Here is a 25056-nt window from a genome sequence, read left to right as displayed (position 1 = left end):
TAGATGTGCTTACAACTTCCAGTATTCTGTTTTTATTTCATATTTTTAGTACCCGCAAATATGTTGTTCTTTATCAAATTCTCAGACGTCTGTACTGTTTTGATGCCTTTGTAAGACCCCTTCTTTCTTAAGTAAAAAAATGGAAAACACCTTTATCGTAGTTCTTTCAGACCTGCAGGTAGTTTTTATTTTTAAAAAGAATCAGCGATGCTGATTATTGTATGTTGCGGCTGGGAGTGTGTTGGAAACGGATGCATCCCACCATGCATTGCGGTACGTTTTTCCAAGATGGCGGTTGTGAATAAGGTCTATCGGCGGCCGCTGGGTGGCGGTGCAGTTTAGTGGGGAGTCTTGGGACGGTCATGGCAGCCGAGCCAGCGAGGCAGTGGACCGAGGAGCAGCTGAAGAGCGAGGATGTGGCAAAGAAAGAGATTATCCAGTTCCTGCAACAGAGCGCTTCGGAGCCGGTGAGGGCGGGGGTGTGTGCAGGGTCTCTGCTGGTTGCCCCCCCACCTCCCCGCCCCCAGGCTTGGGCAGTTGTTTGTGCCGGGAGCAGCGCCACTTCGAGCCTGGAGAAGCCAGTCTTGCGGCTCGGGGAGTCTGGCATGTGGCAACTTGGCCTTCCTTGCCTGATGCGTTTGCAAAACTGCAAAGCGGCGAGAATCAATGTTGATCACTTTTATTACAGTCACCCACTTCGTGCCTTCGGATCTAACGCCACAAATGTTAGGTGTGGTGTGCTGTAAAGTTGCTGAATATTTCACTGCATAAATACAAATCTTTATTAATTTAAATACACAAACCTGACTTCATTGCAAATTGAAAAAAAAAGTCTCAAATACAAAACTATATGCAGTTTTAAATGTGAAAAAGGCATATATTTTAGAAAGTTGACTTTTGAATATCAGAAGTATTGGAAGTTGGATTTCGGTGACATTAGTACTTAACATGTTTTTTTTCGAATTAGTTTCTTAGTGAACATAAGTTAATGGGAAACATCAAAAATGTTGCCAAGACTACAAAGAAGGAGCAGCTCGTAGTTGCCTACAACCAACTTTTTGAAACTAAAGTGAGTAATTATGCATATGATTAGATGTAATTCTAGAATTTGTGAAAATGACATACTTTGTGTTCACATTGCTGTAATTTGAACCATTTTTATTACTGGAGTACATCAGATTAATAGTTCAAAATTTGTGTTTGATTTTATAATTGCAAATTTATGGTTTGCAAGCCACGATAGTGTTACGTTTTCATTCCTGTAGCACTTTTTGGTGACATGGCTTGTATATGATCACCACCATCACTGTTCACAATGAGGATACCTTCTTTTGGGTTGAATGAAATAGATTTCTAGCAGATTAAGCAACTGAAGACTGGACAACCATGAATCCGTGGGCAGATGCAGTTTGTATCCAAACACAATCTGTAACTTCATGGCCATATGCTTACAACCCCAGCTCCTAAATCACTATTACCATCAAGGTGGAAAATAAAACCTGGGTTCACCAGGTTAATATTTAATTTTAGGTTTGCCTGGTGGTCCTCCTGGCATGCATGCCCTTCTGCTCTCTTCATTGAATGCAACTAGAATTTTTTCATATTTTTCATATTTTTTAGTCACACACCTCCTCTATAATCTTATGCTTCTTTAAAAACATGTGGACCTGCTCTTTGAATCTATCTTGGTAACTAAAATGGTTTGGAATGGGAATTACTCTACTGTCCCACCCTTGAGAAACTCAATATTACCCACTGTATGAAGGGACCAAAAATGAATAATCTATTTGAAGCTTAAACAAAGTTTTGTATAAAGAAGAAAAAGGTATGTTTTGCCTCAGTGAATTATCTTGGAAATGTATCTTGGTACGCTACTTAGGCTAGCCATTACTTTATAACAATTGATGATGAACTGTTAGAAATTGATCCATCAGAATTCCTTGATTGCCTTCCCTACCTACTTGATGCTTTTCCCTATAGGATGTGTTTATACACTTTTCTTGTCAAATGCATAAAGCTGCATTTCTCCAAGTTAAACTTCATTTGCTAGTAACAGGCCCAATCTCCCAGCACATTTCAACTTCCTGTTGTGGAAGGCTTCATTTGTATTCCTCACTCTCTTGTAACTTTGCATAGTCTGAAAATTTACACATCAATCCAACATCTACACCTAGACCATTAGTCAAAATAGTTGATAGAAAATAATATAATAGTAATTATGCAGGCATTGTATAATCATTGTGTCCTCATGAATATAAGTAGGATGAAATAAATTTTGTGTAATTGGAAGATGGAAAGAAATTGGTAGATTCCTATTGTATATTCTGATTGCTGTCAACGATGTCGAAAGGCTTCTGTTACAGTGAGAATTATGTAAAAAAAATCTATGGAACAGTTTTTTATCATCTCTGATCCTCATAAACTTTTTTGCCAATCAAGTACTTTTGAAATGTAATTGCTGTTATAATAGAGAAATGAGACAGTTGACTTATGCACAACAGCATTCCATAAACAAGAGTAAGGTTTGTTTATTATGTGTTTATTGATTGTTCGTTGAGGGATAAGACATCAAGGGTGCCTTCATTTCCTTTGTTGAATAAGATTGTGTATCTTTTACATTACTTTAATAGCATGTCTGGGGCTGTGGTTTGATGTTTTATTCCAAAAGGCATAGCATTGTAATAGAAACTTTACACACTGCAGGATCTAACAAATGGTAATGAAATAAATGACAGTTAAATGTTTCAAAAAATTCCCATATATTGTTGTCTGGTTCTTGTGTGCTGTCAGCATTATCATTCCTCTATGGGAGGCCAGTTTATTCATGGCAAATTGAGTATTTATATGAACTTCACTATGTTTACACAGACAAATAAAATTACAGGTTCTTCGTTTTGGTGGTTATTGTGTATTTTCTTTTGTTTTATAAACTGTGATTCTTTAACTTGCAGAGGTTTAAAGGTACTGAATGTGCAGATAAAGTGACTCAGCAGCTTAAAGATGTGAAGCTTGGGGCTGCTCAGGAGAAAGCAAAGGCCAAGAAACCTGAAGTGACTGCAAGTGAGGTTAGTAGACTAAACTGGAAAATCCTTGCTTTTTAGAGAGTCGGCATTCTTGGATTAAAAATATATAAGGTATATACTTTTGAATATGATACAATATTCAATGGTCCAAATTTTGTTGGGAGTGTGGTGGTTTTACAGTATGCTCTGTTACATTTATTGGTTTCAAATACTTTTGTCCACAAAGTATGAGTTGATTAGAGTATGCAAAAAAAGTATAGTGAACAATAAGAAATCTCCTTAACTTTAAAGAATTGAAAATTGGATGAGGAGTAAATACAACAGTAAATTTGAGTAGGTGAATTAAATGTCAAATCAGATTATGAAACAAAAAAGAAGCAGAAAGAAAGGTTTAAGAGACAACAAAGTGACAATAGAAGATTATTTTTAAGACACCACATTTGTAAAATCTCCAGTAATTTATAACCTGAGAAAGTGGAACTCCATTTTTAAAAAATGTTAACACAGGTATGCAAACTTGATTGGCAGACGATTATAGCACTATTAAATGCATAGTTGCATTTTTAATTTCTAAGCTTAAATTCCATTAAAATCACAGGTTAAAGGCACAATGTTATTCTCTCGATGCTGATTATAGAATTGGACAAATTATCCAACAAATACGATAATCCACAATCAAGAGTATTTTTTCCACGTTTCAAATTGCTGGCTGAATTGAACATTAATAGAACACTTTTTTGAAAAAAGTCTGGGCCACTGTTCCCAAAAACTCTCTGCATTAGATAATGTTGGTTTATCTTGTTTCACTGTTGCTTGTTTGAAATATTATGATTTGTAAGTTAATTAAATGAATAAAATTCTGTTCTAACTACCATTTCAACACCTTTTATGATCATTTCTAGGAACCACCAAAATATACCAAATCCATTTTGCAGAAAGGAGATAAAACCAACTTTCCCAAGAAGGGTGACACTGTCCACTGCTGGTACACAGGATCGTTAGAAGATGGGACTGTTTTTGACACAAATATTGCTTCTAGTAAGAATCTGATACAGTAGCAGTGTTTTATAAATTAGAATAAATAATTCGGGCTCTGAGCAAGTTTGTGATATGATGTTAGGCAAAAGTGAGGACTGCAGATGTTGGAAATCAGAGTCTAGATTAGAGTGGTGCCGGAAAAGCACAGCTGGTCAGGCAGCATCCGAGGAGCAGGAAAATCGACATTTCGGGCAACATCGATTTTCCTGCTCCTCAGATGCTGCCTGACCTGCTGTGCTGTTCCAGCACCATTCTAATCTAGACTGTGGTATGATGTTGCCTATTCTTCCAAACTTATCCATATCCTTCCATTTAAAATATAATCTTGTGTTTTTCTCTTTGTAATTCAGTGAATTTGTCACATTATTTAATTACAAATGCAGATAAACCAGACTGTGAACTCAACTTGAACCTTAGATCTTACTGTAGAACCTTTTAATCAGATTTTGTGTAATGGAGAAAGGTTATAAGATGTTATGATGGTGAAAATATTGTAAACATGAAACCTCTTATAGTAGTTTCAAGTGTAGTTCTATTATCTGTCCTTTTTATTTTTACAAAACAGAATGCTTTCAACTTCTTCCTCAACCTTTAAAGAAATAACAAACCTTTTACATTTTTTCTTAAAGAGCTGTCATAATCATTGAGTCAGAGACATACAGCACGAAAACAGACCCTTCGATCCAACCCGTCCATGCCGACCAGATTATGAAACTTTAAAGGGTTCAGAAAAGATTTACAAGAATGTTGGAGGATATGAGCTATAGGGACAGATTGAAGAGACTGGGGCTGTTTTCCCTGGAGCGTCAGAGGCTGAGAGGTGACCTTATAGAGGTCTATAAAATCATAAGGGGTATGATAGGGTAAATAGACAAAGTCTGTTCCCTGGGATGGGGGAGCCCAGAACTAGAGGGCATAGGTTTAGGTTGAGAGGGGAAAGATATAAAAGAAACCTAAGGGGTAACTTTTTCACACAGAGGGTGATGCATGTATGGAATGAGCTGCCAGAGGTCGTGGAGACTAGTACGATTGCAACATTTAAAAGGCATCTGGATGGGTATATGAATAGGAAGGGTTTGGAAGGATATGGACTGGGTGGTGGCAAGTGGGACTAGATTGGGTGAAAACAAGAAAATGTGTGTAGTGACTGACATTGCACATTCTTATTTTTTTGGGAGATACATTCATATAGGATACTGTTTTTAAACATGTTAAATACTTTTTGCATTTTAGAATTTTAGACATATTTTAGAATGGTCTCTATAACTTCTCTGGATACATTTCCTGAATACATTGGAAACTTGAGAGCAGTGCATTTGATTTTCTTTTTTTATTGTTGCACCAAGTATTTAGTCTTTCACTGATGGCACAAATTACACTAAGAATTCATGGCACATTCTGTTAACTTGGTGAATTTAGTTTTAACCTTGGAGTTTGTTGTTTTGAATTGTATTTGATACAGTTAGTTGGATTTTGATTTCTAAGAGGGCAGCAACTTAAGGATCTTTAGAGTGAGCAGTTGGCAAAACATATGGGGCCTTGGGCTTCATAGAGGCATTGAGTACAGAGGAGGGAAGTTGTGTTGAACCTTTTTAAAGGTTTGGTTACTGCAGCTTTTATAGATTTTTTTTTAAACATTCTATTCAGAGATGTTATCACAGACCTCTGAAGCAGGTAGGGCTTGAACCCAGCCTTCTAGCTCAGAGGTAGGGGCGCTACTGTCATACTACAAGAGACCCTGAAGCTTTTATAAGATAGACCGGGGCAAAAAAAACTCATTAGCAGATGATGCAAAGTCTAGAAAACACACAGGTTGAAGATTTTGGGGAAAGAGAACATGAAGAGGAACATTTTTATGCAGCAAATGGTTATGATTTGGAGCTCATTGTTTCTGAATCTACCAGCCTTGTGGTCAATCATTTCAGAAGAAAACTTGATGGGAGTAAACTTGCGGGGATGACATTGAGCTGGAGAGTTGGACTAACTGGATTGCTGCTTAGAAAGGCAGAGGGCTGAATTAGTTCCTTCTGTAACAAATGTAATTCTATGACTAAAACACAGTTTCATTTTGTTTATTGCCCCCAGGATATTACTGATGATTTTTAATTTAAATAAACATGTTTTGAAAGCTTGCTTCTTCCACATTTCTGCTGAAAGTAGTGATTTGAGCTTAGGTGTAGTTCCAATGTTGTTTATAAATAACTGGTCTTTTTGTCTTGATTAAGTTGGAAAGAAAGACCTTGCTTCATATGTTGCAGAGAATGCCTAATAAATTAAGAAAAGTAAATGATCTTTAAGATAATTCACTCTTAAATGATTAATGGAATTTCTTTCTATAGGTTCCAAAAAGAAGAAGGCAACAAAACCTCTGAACTTCAAAGTAGGAATTGGAAAAGTTATTAGAGGGGTAAGAATGCAGTTTTTATAGCAATGTGTACATTTATCTTTATTAACATTGCATTTAAATTGGTATTTGCTTCTCGAGTTCTCAACTAGCACTGATAGACCTCCACAAAGTGACCATTCTTCATTTTTTGTAAGGACATTTCAAATCTGTGGATCCTGTAATAATAGCCAAACACATATTTTACATCAAATGCAATGAGGAACTGGAACCTTCATTGTAATTTCCTTTCTTCAAGGCCAATAAGACCACGTGAATCAAGCTAACTGCATTTGAAATCAATCAACTCAGTAAAGATCAGTTCTATTATGAAACCTTAATGGTTTATTTGGATAATAATGTTCACCAATTCAGGCCATTGAAGATTTGGAAAGTTTGTTTTTAATGACTAATTTTTTTTGTTGACTGACTTGAATTTATCATTCAATCCTTTTTTTTATAGTGGGATGAAGCACTCTTGACTATGAGTAAAGGGGAAAAGGCCCGGTTACAGATTGAATCTGACTGGGGATATGGTAAGAAAGGGAAGCCAGAAGCCAAGTATCCTTTTATTATAGCTTGTTGAAAATAGTTTTTCTGTAAAAAATGTAGAGAGCTCAGCTAAACTTACCAAATTGCATTAGCAAAATTAATCAGCAGTGAAATTGAGAAAAATTGTTTAGTCCTTATAAAGATAACATTTGGAGACTATATATTATGGAGAGTACATAGGTATGAATACATTATGGGAACTAAAAGATGAACAACTTTAATAAATTTCCAATACCAGCTTATTCATCAGAGGTGTTTGGTATGCTTACCTTTATTGGTCGGTGCATTGCATATAGGAGTTGGGAGGTCATGCAGCAACTATATAAGACATTGGTTAGGCCACTGTCTGAATACTGCATGCAACTCTGGTCTCCCTGCTATAGGAAGGATGTTGTGAAACTTGAAAGCATTCAGAAAAGAGTTAAAGGATGTTGCCAGGGTTGGAGAGTTTGGAGCTATGGGGAAAGAGGCCAAATATACTGGGGTTATTTTCCCTGGAGTGTGTTGGAGTGACCTTTAGAAGAGGTTTATAAAATCATGAGCATGGGTAGGGTAAATAGACAAGGTCTTTTCCCCTGGGTGCAAGAGTCCAAATTTTTGCATTGGATTAAAGTGAGAGGAGAAACATTTAAAAGGGACCTAAGGGACAACTTTTTCACATAGGGGGTGGTGTACATATGGAATGAGCTCCAGAGGAAGTCTGCAGGCTGGTACAATGACACCATTTAAAAGGCATTTAGATGGGTATATGGGCCATATGTGGTTGGCATGGACAAATTGGACTGAAGGGTAGTTTCTGACTTTGAACTTGGGTACATAATGAAACTTTCTTTAACTATAAAATCAGAATTCCACCAAACGCTAAACTAATATTTGAAGTTGAGCTTGTGGATATTGAGTAATTTGAATGCAACATCTTGAGCTATGCTTTAAAATACTGCCTTTGAATTGGCCAATGTTTTATTGGAAGTTTGTTCTTAATCTTGTTAAATAAAAATATGCAGCTTATGAACAAAATTGTGCATTTGTATAGAACTTTATTGAATTGAGTGTTGAACATGATTACACACAAGGCAGGTTTTTTTTTGCTGATTTCATTAAGTCTTGCATTTCAGAACTGGCTTTGCTTGTATTGAGAATTGTTCACATTGCAAACAAAAATAAAATGTTTTGAAACCACTGGAAGTTGTAAGTTCATGAAATATACTTCTAAATGCTGGTGTGAAACTGAATTACACTTTAGTATTGTACATGCTAAGGCCTACTAGTCTTTTGTACATCACTTGAGGTGGTTTCATAAGTTGCTGGAAGTGTAGGCACTCACCAGGGTACCAACTTCTGCTTTAACGTCTAGTGACAGCCAAGCAGTACGAATTATTTTCTACTTGAGTTAGCAACAGATGAGTTTGTGGATCAGGAGAAACGTGGGCAGAAACAAATTCTGCATGTGGCATGTCGATGATTTGTACTGAAAACATCAAATGGTCGAGTTCAGATCATGATTGAAGACAAGCTGGGATTAGGACAGTTCAGATTCTTTAAATGTGACACTATTAAAAAGAAACTAGAAATATTGAAAGTTTATCTCAATTCCAAATCTTTGCTCGAAAGAGTTTGATAAATGCTTTTTGCATATGTTGTATGTTATGAAAGATTTATCAAAAATATTTTTACTCCGTGAAGCATGTTAATTACTCATTTGTTATCACTACTTATGACTTTGTACCACTTCAGTGAGGTAACTCATTTAAACTTAGTTCAAAGATATAGTTACCAATAACACTGAAATTGCACTCAGCATAATTTTGCACACAATATAGAATCCAGTAGATAGTGCAATTGGAACGTGAATCTAGACTTAATGTGTAGAATATAAAGAAGAAAATCTTGAAAGTACATTAACAAGTGTTGTAATTGGGTGGAATACTTGTATATTTTAGTGAAGTATACAGTTAATCTGTTCTACAGTATAAGACAATTGTCAAAGTTGCTGAAAAGTTTTTAAAATTACTACAGGATTGGAATACGATACAAACCAGTTGCTTCATTTGAAACAATTCCAGTCAAGTTAGCCAGTCTGAGGTAATGAGGCATAAATATCAATTTATTGAATCAATTCAGGTTCTGCTGAAAAACATTTTAGGAGTTTGAATTTGGTCCCTTCCTCTTTCCAAAGCATGGTACAACATTTACAAAACGACGATTGTACTGCATGCGCCTCTTTGCACGGCCAGTCTTCTTTTTCCTCTTCTCTTGTTTTGCAACCTATGCAAAAGAATAAATCAGTGAAAATTTAAGATATTAGTGTAAAATGTAGGATGGAAGATATTGCCCCTTTTCAAATAAAAAGGATGCAGAGGTAAAGGTGTAAAAGAGCAGGAAATAAAATACAACCAAAGTCAAAATGTAGCAAAAACATGATAGGGAAATTAGAGACTGATATTGAAGGAAACAGCTACACAGAGTGGAAACATTGAGGATTCCTGGAAGATTATTACCATTATGAAAGTCCCAGGGGACTGAAAAACATTTCACTAAAGGAAAAGAGAAACTACAGGTAACTAAAGTCCAGTTAGATTAACTTTTGTTATTGGGAAACAAATATTATAAAAACATATTAGAGCATTTAGAAATGCTTAAAATCAGGGTCAGCACGACTTCATGAAGTGGAAATCATGCCTGAGAAATTGTAAAATCTTAAAGAATTTAGTATAAGATTAATAGCATGGATCCAGGATTGGCTAAGTAATAGAAGACAGATGGTTGAGATAAGGGCACATTTTCAGACTGGCAACCCCTTTCTACTGATGTGGTGTGGGGATTAGTGCTTGACCCACATATCTACAATATATTAATGACTTGGGTAAGGAAAATTAATGTACTATAGGGCTGGGGAGGCAAGGTAATTCACAACACCTGATTGCCAACCTTGCTAGCAATGATATTGAATATGATTTAGGTACACATTTGGATAGACAAAACTATAGCAAAACCTTCAAGATACTTTTGTCGCAGGTCAAGCTTACCTTGGGAGTCTGACCTTTCACTTTTCCAGCTCGAGCAAGGGATCCATGGACCTTGCCTAAAAAGAAGAGATGTTGCTAGTATATTTCAAGACAGACATTTTCCTACAGAGCTTTGCCAATATATATTCTAGTGATGATAAATCCCAAGTCAAAAGCTTGCGACAGCTCCTGGATTACCTGAAAGCTGGTGTACAAACTGGTTACTGGCAGTTACTGTAGGGAAGTTGGCAATTATGGACAATACCAATAACAGCTTGTTCACTTGAGTTGATTCACTGCCAAAGTGTAAATTCCATGCTTGGAGCTCTTGTGGCACAGTGGTTGGTGTCTCTCAACCAGGAGGCACGTGTTTATGTACTACCTGCTCCATGGGTGTCTAATATCTCTGACCAGGTTGATGAGAAACTAATACCATGCTTAATTCAGATAGAGAAGCTGCACCGTTGGCAGTGGCAAAGCTGCGTTCTAAGCAAAAAAGTACATCATCTTAGAGGTGGTCAGAAAAAAAGTCTAATGACATTAATTGTACATTCCAAAGTCGAATTTCTCAACTGTTCCATGATCTGCAACAAAATGAAGGTGGGCAATTGAAAGTGACATCAGTGTAGAGAGAATAATGAGTTTGAGTTTAATTTTGGTCACAATAGTCTGGCTATATGGCAAATGATTCTTCAGTCTAATCAACTGAAGTGAATATTACCTCTACAAAATGCATTTCAAGGGAAATTCTTCACAATTACATGGAGAAAAAAAATAGTTGGCTATGCTGTTAGACTATTGTTTGCAGCGTAACATCAAGTTGGACCAGTCAGGTCAACTGAATGACTGCTGCCAATAAATGTAAACACGCTACATTTTTAACATAGTAATTAGGGAAATTCAAGAACTATAATACATACCACCCAATAATCGAGCAATTACTTCAAGTGTGCAGTGCTCACTGATACCACATTGGCCGATGATAGCGTCATCATCTAAGGGAGTGCCAGCCAAGAGGATCACTTGGTCAACAGCAGAGACCCCTTCTAAGGATTCAACATGGGCCTGAATTTAAAGAAATATTAATGACATTCTTGGGGCAAGCAAAACATTGTAGAAGGATGAATATACATAATAAACAGCATTTTAAAATTCAGAGATACAGAGGAGAACAGGATGCTTTGGACTACTATCCATGGAGTTAAATATGACTTCAAATTTGGAGTGAGCTATTAAAGTATTCAAAACCAATCACAAAATATCACAGTTATATTATTGTATCAAGTCTGCACAATTCACCCTCTTTCTTACCAGCTCTAGCATACAGTGTTAATTTAATCCTACTAGTAAATGTAGGGGCTTTCTGACCATAAGGCCACTTCATATAAACAGTGTAATAGGGAACCTTAAACCATCCGTTATCAGGACATTACAGACTTTATTACTACAACTCTGGGTACAATATAGCTAATCGCACAACACCCAACTGCATAATTATAACTGAGGAACTACCAGCATTGACAACAGCAATTAAAAAAAAAATAAAGACAGCTAGACAGAGCCAGAAGAGCACACTAACATGACCAAATGAACAGAAACAAATCACTCCTACATTTACTGTATCCAAATGTGAAGTCATCTCCAAGCAACAGAATTTGTAGAAATTACTTCAGTGGTGACATTGGTAGACACCCAATATATCCTTCAGGTGTATAAAATCTGCAGGAATGATGATTCCGGATGAAGGGCTTGTGCCCAACAAGTCGACTCTCCTACTCCTCGGATGCTACCTGACCTGCTGTGCTTTTCCAGTGCCAAACTTTGATCTCCAGCATCTGCAGTCCTCACTTCCTACTACTCAAACATAAGTAGTTAATTGATTCCAGAAATGTTCCGTTGAATTTAATCTTTTGATTAAATTTGGAAGGATTAAAAAGAGCAAATGTTAAGGTGATTAGAAGACGTTTTAGGGGAGAGGTCAGATACATTCGAGTCATTTAAGCGATTCTTGGATAGGCACATGGAGGATAGTAAAGTGAAGGGTACGTAGGTTAGTTTGATCTTAAGAGTAGGATAAAAGGTCAGCACAACTTCAAGGTCCCATACTGTGCTATATTAAATCCTCTTTAACAGCTTTGTATGAAGCCCGAACATGACTTAAGTTGGAAGGCAATTAATTCCTAAAGCCACAAAAAGTGTACGGAAAGGCCCAAAGTGTATCAATAATGGATCCGACAAATGTTTAAACAAATGCTATTTTTGGGACAGAATCAGTGGCAATATTTTAAGAATAGGACATGAACCAACTTTGTATCATTTAGCTTCCAGTGCTTCAACATCAATTAAGCAAACCCTTTCTAAGATGCTGTCAAATGAGGATCATTCCATTAACGACAACTATCCATCTGCTCCACTTGTCCGACACTCACTACAATGTCACCAGGGTTGACACCAACTTATTTCCGACAATTCAGTGTCTAAAATTTTCCAGCATTAGAATCTAGCTTCAACTGAACACTACCCAGATGTGACAGGACAGCATAGTAACATTTTAAAAATGCAGTAATTGCATTGTCCAATGCATGAAGTATTAATTAACATCCAGTTTAATTGCTAGTCAAAGTCATAAGTAACTTTAATACAGTGCTTCCCATCACTAATCAGCCGTGTTGTCGCCCATCAATATACAAGTTATAAAAATCGGTCACCTTGAAGTGCACTTACACAAATGTGCAGACCAAACTCTATATGCCTTCCACATTGCCTCAATTATTAGATATGCCACAGTGAGAAAGTCCATAGCATTAAAAACTTGTCTTTAAACATTTAGACTAAAACAGAATGCTGAATTATAGAACACATTTACTGCACTAGAAAATAGACAGGTAGGAAGGCTCAGAAGGGGAGGTGTGGGGGGGAAAGAAGAGAAGGGGAATTCAAGGAATACAGAAGACAAGGACATCTGGGCTCACCAAGAAAATTAAGAACATTTGCCTTAGCATCAGTGAATGACCCTGAAATGAAACTCCGTACTATCAAAGCTTTGTAATTAATGGTCAGATCCTGTCAGTTATAATGGATTCTTATTAACTCTTGCAAGCGGGGCAGACAAAAAAAACTTTGCCGTTACAAGACCCTGGCTTGAGAGCTCAAAAGGACACTAGACAGAGATTATTTTAGTGCTAAGGCTGTTGGAGCCAGTAGAAAATTAACTCAGTGCTTACCTGCTGTGGATTGAATTTAATGGCATTTTGGGATTTTATGATAATATCGAGTAGCCACTACATGTTATTAAGTACAAACTCTGAAGGTACTATTGATGAAGCTTTAACTTTCTTGCTGTTCTTGCATCCCACTCTACAGACCTGACAGACTGCCCCACTCAATTCTAACTAATCAAATCTTATGTCTTATTTGAATTTGAATCACAACCCTGAAAAGAAAGCATATTTAATTCAAAGACTAATGAATCAGTTTAAATACAACCTTATGGTAACATCTCAGTCTCAGGTACAGAATGATTCAGTGTTTAAAGAGCAAGAGTCTGGTCCTAGCTTAGAAATTATTCTAAGCCTAACACTGAAGAGACTCTGGCATATGTGTCAGGAAGCCATTTTATGATGAAAAGTTTGACCTCCTTGCTAAGAAACCATTTTGTAAAACAATAGTATCAGACACCTGAGCTGTGCAAGTTTACCTTATGAACTCTCCAATTAGCTCAGACTGGTGCCTCTTTATGATAGGAGTTTATCTTGCTAGCAGGTGCCTAACTCAGCTGGGTATGTTTTTCCCCACCTGATGAATGGCTTAGGGCCTGCAGGAGTGATTATTTAAGCGTACACAGACCTGTCAATTAACTTTTCTTCCTTACGAATTATTGCCTTTCACTGTTATCTGTCTAATTAAGAACACGCGAGGGGATCCAAGACGGCGCGTCCCAGCAAGTCTGAGTCTACAGTGCTCCTCCCAAGACTTGGGTAGAGTGGGTCACCCACCCCCACCACACTCACCAAATCATTTATAATAGTTGTTTAATTTTAAACTTAAACAATCTAATCTTTAGTTAAAATGACTAAAGGGGAGGGAGCCCGCAGCTCTCAACAAGCAGGACCCCCTCCCCCACCCTCTCCAGCTGCAGCAGAGGTGTCCACAGCCGCCCCGGGGGACTTACCTACAGTAACAAGCCTTGTGGAGATGATCTCCAAGCTGGATACGAAGATCGACGCTTTTATCGAAGAGTCCCGAAATCGCTGGGACTCACTCTCGGCCGCGCTGCAGAAGCACGACTGATACATTAAAGAAATCGAGCGCGGAGTCGGAGGGGCGGAGTTAAAGGCCGCGACCTCCGAAACTACAGCTCAATCGGCCGTGGATCGGGTCCAGACTCTCGAACACCTTAGAGAATTACATTGACCACCTCAATAATCGAGGTCGCCGAAAAAAATATTCGTTTGCTGGGCCTTCCCGAACGGGAAGAGGAAGGCCAGCTTACAGCATTCCTCCAGCAGTGGCTGCCACAGCTTTTAAATCTGGAGGCTGGATCAGGCCAGGTAAGGGTAGAATGGGCCTACCGGGTCGCAATACGCGGGCCCGGCTCGAACCAGAGCCCACGCCCGGTCCTGTTCCGCTGCAGAGCTACAAGGAGAGGCAGATACTTCCAAGATCATGTTATTCCAGGACTTTTCCCCGGCTCTGGTTCGAAAGAGGAAGGCATTCGACGAGGCGAAGAAGCGTTTAAGGGACTTAAATATTCAGTACTCCTTACGCTACCCAGCGACGTTACGCTTTAACCATGAAGGATCCGTATATAACTTCGGATCGCCAGAAAAGGCTAAGGAATTCTTGGACTCTCTTAGATAAACTGTAAGACATAATGGATGTTGGTTTGCCTTTCCCCCCACTTTGGTTTATATCCCCCCCCTTTTTTTTCTCTTACCTTACAGTTTAATATTATCATGGGGGGTGGGGAGAGGGATTTGATATACTCACCCCCCCCCAGGGTTGTATTCTTTTATTATTTTAGGTATATATGCATATACATATATACACACACATATACATATACACATACGTGTGTGTACACACACACACACTGGGGGGTTTGGTTAATGTTGGTGGGGGGGGGGGGGGGGGGGGGAAGGTGGTTACCTTATTCAATTCTACCTGTCTCTAGGAGCAGGGTTGTTTTCCCTTGTTATTTTGTATTATTATATTTAATTATTATTTGTTGAGGTGGTAATTTTATAGTTATATGTTTATATATGGTATTAACATTACCAAATATATCCAGGTGTTGGTGTGGGTGGGTGCTCACTGTTAACTCGAGCTTTGTATTATATTTGAATTCTCCTCATTTTATTGAGTGCCTGGGTCAAGGGTGGGGCATTGGTTGGGAGAAGATATGATGGACTTTTGGAGAGATAGTGACACCCCCTGGGAACAAGGGGAAAAATCTCCACTTAAGATACGTTTTATTTATTTTTTTTATTTAGAAAGTTTTTTTTATTGTATTGTTGTGGGTGCATTAGAGAGGCTTTATTTTTGTAAATTTTATATGCTCTATGCTCGGGATGTTCTGGATAGGGTTCCCCCTCCCGAGGGGTCTCGGATTGGCCCAGATGATTATGGTTGATCAGTCGGTTAAGTGGTGCACCTGGAATGTCAAGGGTAGTAATTCGCCAGTCAAAAGGAAGAAAATATTATCAAATCTTAAGAAGGAAAGAGTTGATATAGCTCTCCTACAGGAGACACACCTGTCGGATAAAGAACACTTGAAATTACGACAGGGTGGATTTGATCAGGCCTTTTTTTCTTCTTTTAGCTCAAAAAGCAGGGGAGTTGTTATTCTTGTTCGAAAGAATTTCCCTTTCAAAATCCTAAAGCAGATAAAAGACGAATTTGGACGATATATCTTGATTAAAGCCCTCATAAATGGAGAGGAATATGGGAGTTTAAATTTGTACTGCCCCCCGGCACACCCCTTTAAATTTATAACGGAAGCCTTCTAAAAAATTGATGGCTTTTGGTGCCCGTCATATAATTATAGGGGGAGACTTTAATTGTATTATGGATCCGGAAAGAGATAGGATTCCCAAGAGTACTGCAGGAGTATCTAGACAATTGATGGATCTGAACAGAGAATTAGGATTAGTAGATGTATGGAGAGGTCTTCATCCACAGGGCAGAGATTTTTCTTTCTACTCTAATCCACATAAATGTCATACCAGAATTGATATGTTTTTTGCCCCCTCGATTTTTTTAAATTCCATATCCTCCTGTAAAATAGGTGGTATAGCAATTTCCGACCACGCTGCTGTATATATGGAAACTAAGGCAAGGAACAATGGGACATCCCCTCGGCATTGGCATATGGACCCCTTCCTAATGAAAGATAGTAAATTTGTAAAGTACTTTTCTCAAGAATTTAAAACTTTTTTTTAGAAATTAATTCAGGTACAGCTAGCAACCCATCAATGAAGTGGGAGACCATCAAAGCTTACACGCGAGGTTTGATCATCTCCTACTCAGCGACCCAGAAGAAATTGAAGGGAGAACAACAGCGTCTGCTTGAAGCTCGCTTAAAAGCAGCTGAAACAGCATTCTATTATTAAATTAAAAAAACCTTCTATTATTAAATTGCAAAGGATTACAGCTCTTGTGACAGCTCTAAACACTACGCTTACTCAAACGGCTAAGAGGGAAATATTATTTGCAAAACAAAGGTTATATGAATATGGCGACAAACCGGGTAGATACTTAGCATTTCTTGCAAAGAAAAAAGGCCCCTCAGACTATTATGTCTATCAAGGAAAGTACGGGTATTTTGACTCATTATCATAAAAAGATTAATGCGATCTTTAGAGAATTTTATTCTGAGTTATATAAAATCGCAGGATTGTGAAGATAGGACGAGGAGGATGCAGTCATTTTTTAAAAATTTGACCTTTCCAGGCCGAACTCCGGAACAAGTATCGGTCCTAAATGCTCCTCTTACACTCCAAGAAATACTTGATGCAATTAGGCAACTTCAGAATGGTAAGGCACCGGGCCCAGATGGTTTTCAAGCTGAATTCTATAAAGAATTTACAGAAATATTGGCTGGTCCACTTATGGACATGTATAACTATGCATATAGTCAGGGCTGTCTCCCGCCTTCGCTGAAAGAGGCAAATATCTCTCTTATCCTTAAAAAAAGGAAAGGACCCAGAAGATTGTACATCATAGACCAATATCCTTGCTAAATGTAGATTTTAAAATCCTTTCTAAAACGTTAGCACTGAGACTAGAAAGGATACTGCCACATATTATAAAGGAGGATCAGACGGGGTTTATTAAGGGCCGTAAATCATCCAATAATATTAGAAGGGTTTTGAATATGATTCAAGCCTGTCATCAGGGAAAGATACCAGGAGTAGTGGTTTCATTAGACGCGGAAAAGGCATTTGATAGTGTTGAATGGTCATATTTGTTTTACACATTGGAAAGGTTTGGCGTTGTACAGGTGTTTACCAAATGGGTCTCAACATTGTATAGTGATCCCAAAGCAGTTGTGGTTACTAATGGATTAGGTTCAGATAGCTTCAGTGTGGGTAGGGGCTGCCGTCAGGAATGTCCCCTCTCGCCATTGTTATTTACGCTAATAATTGAACCACTAGCAGAAGCTATACGAGCTGATCCTAATATAACAGCCCCGAGGATTGGTACAGGTAAACATAAAATTACCCTTTATGCAGATGATGTTCTTCTATTCCTCAGTAATCCTCTGATGTCTGTACCTCGCCTAATCCAAGTTATTAATACATTTAGCGCTATACATTCTCAGGCTATAAAATTAATTTTTCAAAATCGGAGGCTATGCCAATGGGTGGCCTTGCTATGATACCCCACTTAGTGGACGGATCCCCTTTTCCCTTTCGTCGGTCCCTGGAGGGCATTTTTATTACTCCAGTATTTGGTCAGTTGTATAAGGCTAATTTTGTGCATTTACTGGAAAGGATAAGGCAGGACCTCCAGCGATGGGGAGACCTTCCAATTTCCTGGTTGGGTAGAATAGCACTAATCAAAATGAATGTCCTGCCCCGTCTCCTATATCCTATGAGAAGGCTTCCGGTGATGCTGCAGAGGACGGCTTTATGTAAATTATATGGCTGGCTGGGTTCCTTTATCTGGAATCATAGGTGGCCCCTTATTAAGCTGAAGAAGCTACAGCTTCCACAGACAAGGGGAGGATTGGACTTCCCAGACTTTAGGAAATATCAGTTAAGTTCACTATTAAGTTACATAGCTGATTGGGTCTTGTCCAACCAGATTGATTGTGGATCAGACATCGAGGCCTCTCAAGTAAAATACTCACTTATTAACCTTTTATTTTCAGACAAGAGGTAAATCATTACAGATCACTGTAAAAACCCTATAATACTAAATACAATTAAGGCTTGGAATATAATGCGGCAAAATGAGGGCAACTCACATAAAACATCCCCCTATGCACCGATAGTGGGAGCATGGGGATTCCAACCGGGGTTTACAGATGCCACTTTTAAACTCTGGAGATCCAGGGGTATCTCATGTTTAAGGAATCTATTTAAAGATGGGGTCCTGATGTCTTTTGAACAGCTGCATCAGAAATTCGGATTACCTAATGGAGACCTCTTTCGATACTTCCAAATTCGAGATTATATACAGAAGAAGACTACGTTATTAGATAGTCTTTATAAATCAGATAGAGAATGTAGTGTCTTACGACCAGTGGGGGTATCTTCCGTCAGTACTATTTATCATTTACTACATGATGAAGTATCGGGAGATATGGATAATCCGCTTAAAACATGGGATCAGGATTTGGGACTAGAAATCTCTATAGAAACGTGGAATGATATTTGGGAAAATGCTAGAAGAATTACTATCTGTAACAAAACCCAGGCTGTCCAGCTGAAGATACTTCATAGGGCCCATATAGCACCGGTTCGATTGGCAAAATTTAAGGCAGGAGCATCTCCAATGTGTCCTAAATGTAAAATAGAGTTGGGCACTCTTGTACATTGCCTATGGACCTGTCATAAGATCCGTAGATATTGGACTAAAGTAGCAAGTACCCTGACAGAAATTTTAGGAACGGAAATTAAAGTGGACCCTGTATCTCTCCTTTTGGGCTTTTTGAACTTTCCCTCCCTGGACACGTACGGGAAGAGACTATTTTCTATTCTTTCTTTCTGTGCAAGGGAAAATATTTTGGTGAACTGGGTGGCTGAGGGCCCCCCGGACTTTCAAATTGGCACAGATTAATTATGGAATGTATTCCCCTTGACTTCCTCACAAATATGGTGCACCAAAAGACCGAATTATTTTATAAAATATGGCAGCCCTTCTTGAATTATATAAATACAGATATTTCGGCTTTCCTAACAAGGGCTTTTATTTAATTGAGATTACAAACCTGGCTGGTCCGGGGCCCCTCGGGAGAGGAATCCCGCACGAATACGGGTTTTAATACATCTGATGTTAACACATTCCGAGCATGTAAGAGACTTAAATATACACTCTGGTTAGTTGTAGGTTAGATTAGTAGATAGTTTTTTTTCCTTCTTTTTCGTTTTTTTTTTCTGTCTCTTGTTAAATTTTGGCTATTGTATATTTGAGTTAATTGTATATCAATGTTTATATCTGAGAGTTGTTTATTTTTGTAAACTTGTAAAAATGTTAAATTTCTAATAAAAATATCTATTAAAAAAACACACAATTTCCTTTAAACTTTTGCATAAAGGAAGTCACTTTGTGTCAGTATATCAGAGTAGCCTGCTGGGGCACTTGAAGAGTTGGTACCCTATTCTCCTAGGTTATTAGAACCTAGTTAGTTTAGCTTAGAGGCATCAGTGTTATGTTGTAACAGTGACGCTATTAGTGAATAAAGGGGAAGACTAAAATTAAACTAATCTGTCTGCAAGAGGTTTTTATTCCAGAATTCTAAAGAGTACGATCTCTGGGACGAACTAGAGAGAGAGGCTTTACAAGGGATACCTTGGGCGGTCTCAAATCTCTAAACAACAGCCGAAGACAAATGCAATATGTTCAACCATAAGCGAATTGGGAGTTTTTACTGCTAAACTGTGTATAGTTCATCATTGGGTACAGCAACATGGCAGAAAATATCCTTATAGACAGGAGCATAAGTGGAGACAATTTATAAAAACTAATTCCAAAAACAACTTTCTATCAAAAGAATAAGATCAATACCAGAAAAAGACTCAAATGCCGGGTAATTGTTAAAAATACAAATTAGTAATTTGTAGAGATTGAGATTTTAGCCTCAAAAACGTTAGTACTCAATTTAGTAGACAGTCTACCTTGATTTGCCCAACAGTCTCTTCCCCAGTCACATCAAGAGTGTGGATCTTCTGAGCATGTAGAAACAGCTGCATGATACTTCTAGGAAACAAAACAAAAATATCTTTCAATGTGTAAAACACTAAGTGCCTACATTTCACTTACAACTCATTTCCAAATTGGCTTCCAGTCAAATAATACAAATAGCCATCAATAAAATATTTCAACAAAAGGAACAGCTCATGCACAGATATCACTGTTGATCCTCTGGTACCTCTGAAATACATGAATCTATATTCATTGCCAATAAAGTTTAGTTAGTTCAACTAATGGCAGTAAACTGGTCATTTTTAACTTGTTAGGACCATACATAATTGCAGACCCATGCTCTTAATCACCTTTGAGGTTGCCTAGCAAGCCTTCTCCCAGACTGTTCCTGTAGTGGTTTACAAAGGATTCCACCAACTTCTCATAGCAACTAGGGTTGAACACTGCCTCACACGACAAGGCTAACGATACTATCGAGTCATATAGCATGGAAATAGACCCTCAGTTCAACCCATCCATGCCAATAATGTTTACAAAACTAAATTAGTCCCACTTGCCTGCATTTTGCCCAATTCCCTCTACACCTTTTGACATTTATCTCGACATTTAACCAAATATCTTTTAAACATTGTACCTGCACCTATCACTTCATCAGGCAGTTCCCCCTTGCAGAAGCATGACCATAATGTTAGAATTCGTTAAAGATGGAGACTGACACAGTTGATTGAGGCTAAGGCCCTGAATCTAAATAAGGTTCAATGTTACAAGGCACAAGCTGACTATGCTTACTTGGAAGGATCATCGTGGATAGACAATGGAAAATATCTAAAGAACACATATTGCATTTCTTCCATTTGTTCATTTCTATCTGGCACAGCAATGAAACTGGAAAGTCAGCCTGACCATAGTGAAAGAGGGAAATTAGGGATAGTATTTGATTCAAAAGTTTGCCAAAAATAGACTGGATGATTGAGTGACGTTTAGATTTTGAAGGAAGACAAAAGGTTTCATCAAGAGGGAAAAGATGACAGTAGGAGTGTACATTTACAGGAACATATAAACTGATGGCAAAAGCTTCTGTAGGTATCTGAAGAGTGAAGACAAATGAGGTCCCTTTCATTAAGAAACAGGGGAAGCTATTGTGAGGAACAAAAAGAAAGCATACAGATTAAATATATACTTTGATTCTATCTTCACAAAAAATAACCCAAGTAACTCAAATATCATGGTCCACAGAGAGCGAGTAACTGAAGAAAATCAGTATTAATTGGGAAAGAGAGTCTACACTGTGGAAACAGACCCTTCTGTCCAACTAGTCCACACTGACCATGTTCCCAAACTAAACTCATCCCACTTACCTGTGTTTGGCCCACATCCCTAGGGCTATACCTTTCCTATTCACGTACTTATCCAGATATCTTAAATGTTGCAACTGTACCTATATCCACCACTTCATTATATATACAAACCACCCTCTGACAAAGTTGCCCTTAGATCTTTCTCCCTACCTGAAAAATATGGCCCCTAATTTTGAAATCAACCACTAGGTTAATCAACTTTTGCTATTCACCTTAGTTAGGCCCCTCCTGATTTTATCAGCCTCTAAAAATAAAATCACGCTTCAACCTCCTACACTTCAGTGAAAAATGTCCCAGTATACCCTGATACCTCAAACTTTCCATCCTCTACATTGAGAAATATTAATTGTTATTCCCATCGAGTCTCTCTGAAACAATGTCCTCAGAAAAATAATCATCTCCACCTGAAGTGAGTGACCCCTCAAGTGAACTCTAGCCCTTAGTAATACAACTGCCAAGACTGGGAGGAGGGCATATCAGTAGTAAAGTAGATTCAAATCTATAAGAGCTGTCTGATATTTGAGGTCACTAGAAAACCTGTGAACAAGGATAAAAATTACAACACCAGGTCATAGTCCAACAGGTTTAGTTGGAAGCACACTAGCTTTCGGAGCATCGCTCCTTCATCAGATGATGCACTTTCTCACACTCAACCCCAACCCAGACACACACACCCCCCTACAAGCACACATTTTGTGGGGTGAATTTGTACTTGCAGGGTTACATTGTACTTTGCTCAAAAACTGCATGAATTCATGTAAAACTCTGATCCTAATCAAAAAAGAGAAATAAATCTAAACATCATGGCATAGACAGAACACAGGGGGCTAACACCTTCAACATATTGTCTAGCTATCACCCATTGTTAACAGCTAACCTGAGAATGCAACTTTTAAAAAAGTCATGATTTGGAGATGCTGGTGTTGGACTGGGGTGTACAAAGTTAAAAATCACAACACCAGGTTATAGTCCAACAGGTTTAATTGGAAGCACACTAGCTTTCGGAGCGACGCTTCTTCATCAGGTGATAGTGGAGGGCTCGATTGTAACAGAATTTATAGCAAAAATTTGCAGTGAGATGTAACTGAAATTATACATTGAAAAATTGATTGTCTGTTAAGCCTTTCATCTGTTAGAATACAGTGATAGTTTCACTTCTTTAATGTTTAAATCACAAAACCTTTGCTTTTTAAAAATTGCATTCTCGGGTTAGCTGTTAACAATGGTTAGACAATATGTTGAAGGTGTTAGCCCCCTGTGTTCTCTGTCTATGACCTGATGTTTAGATTGATTCTAATCTAAAAAGTGAGGTAACAGAGTTTTACATAAATTCATGCAGTTTTTGAGCTCAGAGTTCTACATGAATGTATGCAGTTTTTGAGCAAAGTACAATGTAACTCTGCAATGTAACACCTTCAACATATTGTCTGGCTATCACCATTGTTAACAGCTAACCTGAGAATGCAACTTTAAAAAAAAGGTTTTGTGATTTACACATGAAAGAAGTGAAACTATCATGGTATTCAAACAGATGAAAGACAATCAATTTTTCAATGTATAATTTCAGTTACATCACACTAAATTTTTGCCATAAATTCTGTGTTAGGATTGAGCCCTCCACTATCACATGAGGGAGCGATGCTCCGAAACCCAGCGTGCTTCCAATTAAACCTGGTGTGGTGCGATTTTTAACTTTGTACACCCCAGTCCAACACCAGCATCTCCAAATCGTGTGAACAAGGAACATGAGTAGGCTACTGAGTTCTTCATGCCTGTTTTGCCATTCAACAATATCACGGTTGATCAGATTTTAAACAGAATTCTACATTCCTACCACCAGAAGGAGCGACGCTCCGAAAGATAGTGTGCTTCCAATTAAACCTGTAGGACTATAACTTGGTGTCGTGTGATTTTTAACTTTACACAGCCCTGATAATATTGCATCCCCTTGGCAATAAAGAATCGACGACTGCCTTAAAAGATTCTTAACACACAGCAAAAGTGTGCAGGTTAGGTGAAATGGCCATGCTAAATTGCCTATAGTGTATGGTAAAGGGGTAAATGTAGGGGAATGGGTCTGGGTCGGTTGCGCTTCATTGGGTCGGTGTGAACTTGTTGGGCCTAAGGACCTGTTCCCACATTGTAAGTAATCTAAAAAAAATCTAATCACAGCATTTTGGAGAACAAAATTCCAAAAAACAGTCACTCTGGAGAAAGGTTTTCCTCATACCCTCATTTTAAAAAAAAATATGATCCCTAATTCTCGATTACCTCACAAGAGAAATATCCCTTCCACGTAGACCCGATGTCACCTTTGACTCTTCTAAACACCACAGTACCTTCAATCATGAGGCAATTCACTCACTCCACCAAGTGTTATAAAACCTCCATGATCTACCTCAGAGACATTAAATTCCTTCGGTAAACAGAGCGGCCAGTTCTGTACACGGTACTCCAGATGCGGTCTCACCCTGAACAGCCACAAAACGTGAGATTCGCCCAATGGAGGCCGCCGCGTGGCTTCTGGTTACCAATACATCCGCCAGCATCAGACCCTCTAACATAGACCTCCCGCAGGAAGGTGCCGCCGCCGCCAGCCCGCACTCCCAGCAAATGGCGCCGGCCCAAAGGGAAGCCCAGGTCACAGGCCCGGCGCTATTTGCTGACACACACACACAGCCCCAGGAGCTGAAAGTCCACAGCCCGCAACACAGTCAAGGCAAGGAGAGGAGAGGATAAATCCGTCCTTTCAGAACTCGACAAACTGCGATCACTCACCGAGAAAAGTCAGGGCCGGTTTCACAGTGAAAACAGGAACGACTTCACCAACACCTCCCTAAACAGAAAAAGAGGGAGCTACTGCACACGCGCGCTATAACGGCAAATAGTTGCGCATGCGTACGTGCAAAGACCGCCGGTCGAGGGCCATCGGGCTGACTGCGCGTGCGCAATTTGAATTCTCCTGGTGGAGCGTGCCAGAGGAGTCAATATCGTCTGGACCATGCGTAGTTTCCACGTGTACTCATTAGGGACATTTGAGTGTTCGCGTGGGCTGCTCCTCTCACATCAAATTAAAATGTTCCTTGAAATGGTGTGCGTAAGGCAGAATCTACAATCTTTGAGATAAAGTAGAGAAGAACTGATATTCTTGTTTTGTTAGGACTTAAAAACATTTTACAAGTGTAGGCAGGATGAATGCAGAAAAGATCACGCTCCTAACTTATGCCATCTAGGTGGATAGGCTTTGGGAGTTAGGAGATGAGTTTTCCAGTATTCCTAGCCTCCGACCTGCTCTTGTAGGCACTTGTGTTTGTGTTGAGTCCAGT

At 38.6% G+C, this 25056-nt stretch overlaps 2 protein-coding genes across 3 annotated transcripts in view; one reads left to right on the top strand and one right to left on the bottom strand.

Annotated features, from left to right (window-relative positions):
* Positions 1 to 309: 309 nt before the first annotated feature.
* On the top strand, positions 310 to 8176 carry fkbp3 (FKBP prolyl isomerase 3). Its single transcript, XM_043697317.2, has 7 exons — positions 310 to 467; positions 968 to 1069; positions 2952 to 3065; positions 3926 to 4061; positions 6401 to 6468; positions 6908 to 7005; positions 7844 to 8176. Exons 1-7 carry the CDS (start codon positions 363 to 365, stop codon positions 7896 to 7898), a joined length of 678 nt encoding a protein of 225 aa, XP_043553252.1. The 5' UTR covers positions 310 to 362; the 3' UTR covers positions 7899 to 8176.
* Positions 8014 to 25056, bottom strand: part of LOC122553491 (ubiquitin-like FUBI-ribosomal protein eS30 fusion protein) — a 35308-nt gene continuing 18265 nt past the window's right edge. The window contains exons 1-5 of one of the 2 annotated variants that reach the window (XM_043697319.2): positions 24509 to 24593; positions 20345 to 20426; positions 10922 to 11066; positions 10023 to 10078; positions 8014 to 9261 (exon numbers count right to left, since the gene is read on the bottom strand). In XM_043697319.2, the coding sequence (XP_043553254.2) occupies positions 9136 to 9261; positions 10023 to 10078; positions 10922 to 11066; positions 20345 to 20419 (402 nt within the window). In that variant the 5' untranslated portion in view covers positions 20420 to 20426; positions 24509 to 24593 and the 3' untranslated portion in view covers positions 8014 to 9135. Of the gene's footprint in view, positions 9262 to 10022; positions 10079 to 10921; positions 11067 to 20344; positions 20427 to 24508; positions 24594 to 25056 lie in introns of those variants that run through there. The other variant, XM_043697320.2, reaches the window with a different exon arrangement.

Source organism: Chiloscyllium plagiosum, unplaced genomic scaffold (genome assembly GCF_037043375.1).
Source record: "Chiloscyllium plagiosum isolate Xiang-an unplaced genomic scaffold, Cpla_swu_hap1 HiC_scaffold_8, whole genome shotgun sequence".
Taxonomy (NCBI): Eukaryota; Metazoa; Chordata; class Chondrichthyes; order Orectolobiformes; family Hemiscylliidae; genus Chiloscyllium; species Chiloscyllium plagiosum.
Note: the sequence above shows the minus strand (reverse complement) of the source record. Positions and strands in the feature narration are given on the sequence as shown.

Coding starts and splice junctions, on each gene's coding strand:
- fkbp3 (XM_043697317.2), top strand. CDS start 363: ATGGCAGCCGAGCCAGCGAGGCAGTGGACCGAGGAGCAGCTGAAGAGC. Junction 468..967: donor AACAGAGCGCTTCGGAGCCG/GTGAGGGCGGGG, acceptor TTTTCGAATTAG/TTTCTTAGTGAACATAAGTT. Junction 3,066..3,925: donor CTGAAGTGACTGCAAGTGAG/GTTAGTAGACTA, acceptor GATCATTTCTAG/GAACCACCAAAATATACCAA.